This window comes from Zea mays, chromosome 8 (genome assembly GCF_902167145.1).
Source record: "Zea mays cultivar B73 chromosome 8, Zm-B73-REFERENCE-NAM-5.0, whole genome shotgun sequence".
Lineage (NCBI taxonomy): Eukaryota > Viridiplantae > Streptophyta > Magnoliopsida > Poales > Poaceae > Zea > Zea mays.
The window spans coordinates 80,022,561-80,030,514 of record NC_050103.1 but is presented as its reverse complement, the minus strand read 5'-3'; the positions used below and the strand labels follow the sequence as shown (position 1 = coordinate 80,030,514).

The window sequence follows — 7,954 nt, the reverse complement described above, 5'->3', positions numbered from 1 at the left end:
CTGCTATTTTATCCCCAGCCGAACTCCTCTCCGAGCTCATCCGGCCTCTGCTCCTTCCGCTTCCTCCATGTGCTGCACGCAGGTTCCCTGTTCAGCGCCCATCTTTTCCAGCACCGGCTGCTCCTCTCTGCCCCAGCCCGCCTCCAACTTCCAGCCGGCCGGAGCTCTTTCTCCCTTAGCCAGCGCCCAGCCCACCCGCTCTCCTTCCTCCTCCAGCTCCGGCGCCGTGAAACTCCCTGGTGTCGCGCTCCCGTTTCTCGACCACAGCTCGGAGCCCCTCCATGGCCGCCGTCGAAGCTGTCTGCCGTGCCCTTGTCAGGCTCCCGCGCAAGCGTTGTTCTTCCCTGGCACGCGCCGGCTCACTGCTCGGCCCTGCGCTTTCCCTTTCTCTGTGCTCGTGCTCGCCGTGCCGTGAGTCACTGGCCAGCAGTCCAGCTCGCCTCCACTTCCTACGTTCCCTGCTCCAGCTCTACTGTCGCGCGCAGCTCGCCCCTGCGCAGGTGAATCGCCCTTGGTGCTGGTCGCGTGTTCCTCGCCCGGCTTGGCCGCGACCTCGCCGTTGTTCCTCAGCTCGGCGTCTGCTGCTCGTTCCTGCTGCGTGTGTCAAGCTCCCTTTAACCGGTCGTCGTCGAGCTCCTCTATTGCGCGCGTGAGGTTCTCTGCTCGCCACGGCGTGTCGAGTTTTCTCGTCGAGTCTCGCCGCGTGTCCTGTTCCTGCTCGCCAGCGTGCTCTCTCGGCTCGCTCGGCTTTAAAATCCTTATCTCGTCGTCGACCTCGCCACGATTTAGTTCGTCCGTCGTGCTGGTCACTATTCCATATTGTGCCTATTAGCTCGGATCCTGTCCCAGCTCGTCGTTGTGTCATTCACAGTCGAGTCGTCAAACCCGTCATCTCCTGCTCAACCCCACTCACCAGCTCGCTCAAGACTACAATCGAAGGTCGTCGTCAATCCGTGCGTGATCAAGCAATCTCAAGAATCGGGTGAAGACGAAGTTCTCATCGCGATATTCCCTAAGCGCTCGACAAATTGCCTGGATCGGAAAATCGCTACCGATCTCACGGATTCGTGTCAGCTGTGGAAACGGTAAGCTGATAAATTATTCAGAATAGTTCGATCGATGAATAAATTAATATGCAAGTGCGAGGCGCATTAAGGTGCTCGATAAATTGCATAAGTCACGAAACTCTCGTCGACTTCACAGTTATTGCGATTATCGAGCCAGGTTCAGTTATAGCGAGTTATTTCGCTATTTCGGTTAATTAGCTGAATTAATGTAACGAGTAGAATATTAGTAGGCCTGTGTGATAAAGAAATGTTTGAGTAATTGTTGACATGAAAAACATGTGAGGAGTAAAATAAAATTAAAATAGTTCTTTGTGAGCGATGTAGAATAATTCATAAAACAAGGGATAAGTTTAGAATTCAATTAATTAACTGATAAGTTGTGGTTAGGCTAATTGTATTAAAGGTGTATAATTTGTTGTTTTGTGATGTTCGCGTTAGGTTCGGTTAATTTAGAGAAGCGTAATTATTGCGCGTAGTCATATATTAATAACTAGTGTTTCCGTACAAAATTGTACAACGCCTCGCCGCTAAGTGTTTAAATTCGTCATCGCGTAGCACTATTTAGGGTTTTTGATATTCCTTTCTATATGCATTCATATGCATAATGCATTTCATTCAGGTGCGATAATTAATCACGTGATGCGGAAGATGACTCAAGTCGACCCCAAGCGCGGACTAATTCGCAAGATGATGCTGGTGGATTAACCTGAAGATGGATAATCGGAACAAGTATCAGAACAAAGGATGATCGCCAAGTGGACAACGTCTAACAACACTAACCTAGTGTTATTGCAGGCAAGCCCCGGTGCATGCAACCCCTTCCTTGTGTTTTTAAATAATTTTTGCAAACTTTAAGTCTAGTGAAATGTGCATTAGGTTTATAGGAGTTGCTTGGAAACCCTTTGATGCATTGCCTTCCTTGAAATCCATACCTTTATAGATACTTCTGGTGAAGTATCAAAATATGATTTACAAAAATGCTTAGCCCTGCTCAGATCTTGTGGATAGAGGTTGTCTTTTGCGTTAAGGCCTTGCTCAGGGGTTATCCTGAGGAAAGATGGCTTCTACCTGCAGGAATATTTTCATTGAGAGCGTGGTGGGATCTTACTGCAAAGTTCCCTGTGATGCTCTTTTCATCCTAAGGAACACAAACAATCCTAAGGGTGGAAATACTTAAATCGGGACTTGGGCTAGGAACAGGTGATGCTCCACCCAAGTTAGTTAAGGATTGGATGCGTATGTAGGCCTGTATGATCAAGTACTATCTTAACTAGCCACATGCCCTGGATATGGGACAGGGTAAGCTTGAACCCGGCTATTCCATACATGAAAAGACAATCGCGCACTGGGAGTGGAGAGATGGCGAGAGTGGCACGTACCCTCCTGGCAAAGGATCGCCTAAAAGGGGTGGTGTGCTCTCGGGTGGCGTGGACCTGTTCATGTAGTGGAGGATCCGTGGGAACGGTTGACATATGCAAGGGTTAAGTGCTACATATGTCGTGTGGTTAGAGATCCTCAGCTGAGTAAATCGATTCGGATCGCCGTTATATCCCCGGAGAGTGGAGACTTGATCGCTGCCCTGCAACCTAAGTCAGGATGTGAACCTCATGAATAAAAATGATGTTGTATTGATGAGATGGTGAAATTAGACCAGATGCAAACAGAGTCTATTAATATTTAATCTGGTGTTAAAAATTGAAAGTAAGGACTCACTTTAGTAAGATATTTCTGCAAAAGTATCTAAGTTGATTCTTGCTAAAGCCTCTCCTTGATTCCCAAATCCAGCATATCCTTGAGAGTCTTTTCTTTAGTCGGGTAAGACTTGCTGAGTAATTCCATACTCAGGGTTTTATTCCCTGTTGTTTTTCAGGTTTTAACTTTGTGCTGTTGTTGATGGTGTTAAGTGTCGGTGGGCTCGGCCTTCTTATAAGTCTAAGTAACCCTTCTATACTTCTTACTGAGGATGGTCACTTAAGCTAGCATATATTTCAAACTTATAAATAATTTATAATATTTCAAAGTTTAATTCTTTGAATCACTTTTGTAACCACTCCGATAAAATAATGTAAAATTTTTGTAACTTGTAAAATTTGGTAATAAGATTTCCGCTGCAAAAATATTGGTGTGTGTGATTGGTGTTACTTAATCCCGCGGTTCTGGTTGTAAGTGGTTTATCTGATGTCCTTGGGGCAATCGAACGGATCCTGTTAAGTTATTTAGTGCACATGCATAGCTGTCTGAGGTCTTTGAGACAAGGACAGGTGCATGTGGGCCCAATAACTTGGGAGGTTCTGCCACAGCTGGTATCGGAGCAGGATTAAGTATATACGATCACATACTTATTTTTAAAACAAAGTTTTGGTTTTAGAAAACCTAATTTCAACTAAACACATTGTTTGGTTTTGAAAAACAGTTTTAAAAAAAATAATGCTAGCGACATCCTCTATTAAGCCCTAAACTAAGGACTATTAGGTGGCTTAGTTCAAAACCACTAACCCACAACCGGGTGGGTATTGCATACATGTGTAATGTTATTTTTGAAAGCCATTCAGTTTTAAATGGATCGACGCTTAAGGTAAGGTGAGATGTGAGAGCATGACCGAACAATCGTCGGTCTAGGGAAGTGCTTAATTGTGGCGCTTGACTATATACATGTTCTACATATGTATATACGAAAGCTGCGATGTGGAGTATTTACTTTTCTGGGAATTCAGTACCCCATGGATGTGTATGGGTATACAAACATGGGAATGCTGAGAAGTGTATTGTACTTGTAACGACGCACCTACGCTTAGGTAAGAAGGTAAGTTACCATAATGGGTTGCCCTATGGTTAAAGTGTGGCAACGGCGCCTATGCGTGGCTCGGCGCTTAATGATGAGCTGGCCTCCATATAGCAATATATGGAGTATAAACTGTGATAAACTGTCATGTGTGAATTGCATCATGGGAAATTGGGTTGTGATGAAATTTTCTGCAGGTACACTAACCCCGAAAACGTATGTGTAGTTGACGACTAGCAAAATATCGTGAGAGTCGTAAGAATGCCACCGATATAGAACGTTATTGCCACATTATGTTGGCAAAATCAGTGAGGACGAATAGGACGAGCATGCATCCTGATTGTTGCATCATGTTTGTCACCTATACACCCAAAATGCTTCTCTCATCTTTATTCCAGTAACCATTGATTGTACATAATGTAGTGTAATGCTGAATTATAAACTTCGAAAGAATAGTTGTCCTCCGTTCTTTAGGTAACCTATTTAGGTGTTATATATGTGTTTGCTCCGGTGCTTGATGTACCGATAGAAGGTTGGTAGTTTGTTTGTTTAAACCGAAAATTAGGCCATGTTCTTATTTAGTGAACCATGACCCAAATTTGTATTTTCCGTTATCACTCCATGACCAAACACATAAAAGTAAATGCCTAGATAATTTCTTTGTTGGACCTAAAGTGTACTCGGACTTGAAACAAGAATCTCGAGTCATGTTTCCTTCTAAAAATCATTCTCTTGTTCGATTTGTGCAAGATAATGTCTCTATTCCAGTTTGCCTGTTCTTAAGGGTCGTCATGTTGCTTTATCAACCTAACCTAGGAAAGGCATGTCCGACCATTTTTCTTTAGTTTGATGCCTTTGATTTCCTCATTTCTATCGAAGGCATACCAACTTAATCTCATGATTATTTTTACTCCGCATCTAGTCAGATACTAATCCTTGACCTTGTAATCTCTATGATGGGCATATAAATATGTTTGGGGCTGAATTAACAGTCTCCCATCATACTCCTTCCATCAAGTTTAGGTTATGGCCATGCCTTGTTTATTTCATTGGGCCATGATCTATTTGACTCTCTACTTGTAACCGTTTTGACAGGTAGAGTCTCTTTGTATATTGTCACCCTTGCTCAACCTATTAGTGTGGCACGAGATTTCTTATTGGTTACGTCTAGTAATGGTGTTATGACTAAAACCGATGGTGCCGTGACGAAACCGAGGGCCTCCTGTGAATGTACACACATTGTCGTGCTGCTCGGCACGCGCTGGTATCACGGTTAGTAGTTGTAATCCATTATGAGACTATATCAATGTGTTATCTTGGCACAATCTAGTTTTACCACGTGAGATTCATTATTGGTGCTAGTTCAGTGGTGGTGTCATGGGTAATGACTTATGGTGCCGCAGCGAAACTGAGAGCCCCTTGTGAATGTACACGCAAGGTTATGTTGCTTGGTGTATGCTGGTATCGAGGTCTCTAGTCATGATCCATTATGGAATTACACTGATGTGTTATCTTCCGTCGACCTTCCCTTGAAATAATTTCTTTGTTGTTTGTCAAGTGATCAAGCAACATCTATCATCTCTGTTCGATCAAAAGGGCATACCACTTTCCATGTGTGGTCTCTTTTCTTTGGATCTTGGTAGTGACTACTTATACAAGTTCCCTTTACATCCTTTGTGTAAAGGTGAAGCCTTGGAGCTTTTTAGTGTCGAGAGACAACTGATTAGCTCTCAAAATGAAGATTGATTTTTCCCTGCTGTTGAGATGCAGGAGTTTGTTCATTCGCTCTCTTATTTAATCCAAGTATTCCCTAACCAAGTGGATAATTCATCTCACATGAAGAAACGGGTGAACAACCTGACCAAATGGACTTCTATTCAAATACATGATCTCTTGTTAACCGGAGTGAACTCTCGACCATTGGACTGCCGATGGTACTGAGAGGACTTGCTCGATGTCAAAAGTAGTTCAACAAGTTGGCTTTACTAACTTGTAACTGCCCAAAGAACAAAGGCTGAGTTTAGAAATCGTTTTGTCGAGCTGTCTAAACTCACTTTTGTACAACCCCTCTTAAGGAAGTATTTTCAAGAATCGAGATTAAGTCGGCCAATAACCACCTAATTATCGCTCTAGTCATGCCTCGATCATCTCACGTGTGCTTTTCAGCATGAGTGATCCGGTCGAGTCATGCTTAGTGCTCGATAAAGGGGATTGATTGTGAAGTCAACATTTGTTGATCATCTTCACTAATGTGTTCCTCTAATTTTCATTATCTTCCTGGAACTTGAATTCCTTAAATGGCCACTTGTTGGTAAACCTCTTTCTGTGTGTTTTACCTAAGAGGTTGCATCTGATTCTGTTTGGGTAAAGTCGCGTATCTGTCGCTCGCTCAACAGACTCAGATAATACAGTGTCATCAGAAAAAGCAAACTGCGCACATGGAACCTTATGTGTTCCTCTGGCAGGCATCGTCTCTAGTGGTGGACAGTTCTAAGTTAGCCTAAGACGATACATGTTATGTCCACTAGAGAAACAACATCCTGAGGCACTCGCCTTTATTTGGAACTGTCTCATGATTATCGCTGATATGGATATGAGTTACATGCTTCTCTACTCTTAGAAGTCTTTCGCTCCGAATCTCGGGACGAGATTCTTTTAAGGGGGGAGGGTTGTAACACCCTTGGTGTTTATATTCTGCTCGACAATGAGTATGGATTTAAGCACGTAAGATCAGTGGATAAAACAGATATTAATTTTTAATTATCTTCGTCTATCGCGATTTTTATATCGCATCTGTTTTGTCTGTCGCAAGTTCGACATCGTTTTTATTTTATCCGGGCTCTTCCTAAATTCTCGTGATGTTCGGAACATCGTCGTTCCGAAAATCGATGCGTCCGGTGATTATTTAAAATTCATCGCTCGCGCGAATACGAATTCGGAAGCCCGACCCACTCGGACGATTTTATCCCGAGCAAATTAGTTTGAACTCGACGACTAAAATGTTTGGGGTAAAATAATCCAAATCGCGCATCGTCCGAGTGAAATCGTGCGCGAGTTTATGATCCAATTTATCCTTCAGCACGCTGTTTTGGCGACGAAGTCAAGTGTACATTAGCAGATGAGATTTATCTGGTTTCAATTAAATCAAACACAGAGAGTATGGATGTAAGTAAGAATTATCGGTGAGGATAATGGTCTCTATGTCCTAATTACCTTCGTCTATCATTAATTTGGATCAACACAAATTTGATTTAATCTGGATTTAAATTTAAGTCTGAATCGATAATTCAAAAATTTTGGTGACGCATACTCAAGTTGAATCAAGCTCTCATTTAGTGACTTAGATAAGAATCATTAGAGGTAATAAACGTTACATTATGGACAATATATATACGTGTATATATAGTTGGTAAAAAACGAAAATGAGGATAAATCCTCCTTTTCCTTATCCTTTAACCCACCGTTCATGAAGCAGGATTATTCTTCACGTCACATTACTCCTCAACGTGTCTTTTCTCTGGCCTAATCCATCCACGCTCGATCTCCAGCAAAAAAAATCTCTTCACGTCGGCATCCAGCCCAGCCATCGTACGCGCCAGACCCTTCCATCGCCAAGCTCGATGCCCAGCGAGCGTCTGATTTTTTCCACCGCCGCGCGCTGGTGTCCATTTCCTGAAGATTTTTTTTCCACCGGATGCCTCTTCTTATCCCCTCTCTTCTGATAATTCACGGTGTCGTCAGATTTTTTTTTTGCCGCTAACCGTACTGGCTTCATCGGCTTCCTAGAAAAATCACGCCGCTCGGAAAAATCTCACCGCTGAACACTGCTATTTTATCCCCAGCCGAACTCCTCTCCGAGCTCATCCGACCTCTGCTCCTTCCGCTTCCTCCATGTGCTGCACGCAGGTTCCCTGTTCAGCGCCCATCTTTTCCAGCACCGGCTGCTCCTCTCTGCCCCAGCCCGCCTCCAACTTCCAGCCGGCCGGAGCTCCTTCTCCCTTAGCCAGCGCCCAGCCCACCCGCTCTCCTTCCTCCTCCAGCTCCGGCGCCGTGAAACTCCCTGGTGTCGCGCTCCCGTTTCTCGACCACAGCTCGGAGCCCCTCC

General features: G+C 43.9%; 1 protein-coding gene across 1 annotated transcript; it reads left to right on the top strand.

The window, feature by feature from the left end:
* The first annotated feature begins 281 nt into the window (after positions 1-281).
* LOC118473206 (uncharacterized) lies at positions 282-1,344 on the top strand. Its single transcript, XM_035961974.1, has 2 exons — positions 282-500; positions 790-1,344. The coding sequence occupies exons 1-2, from the start codon at positions 282-284 to the stop codon at positions 1,087-1,089; spliced, it is 519 nt and encodes a 172-aa protein (XP_035817867.1). The 3' UTR covers positions 1,090-1,344.
* Positions 1,345-7,954: the final 6,610 nt, after the last annotated feature.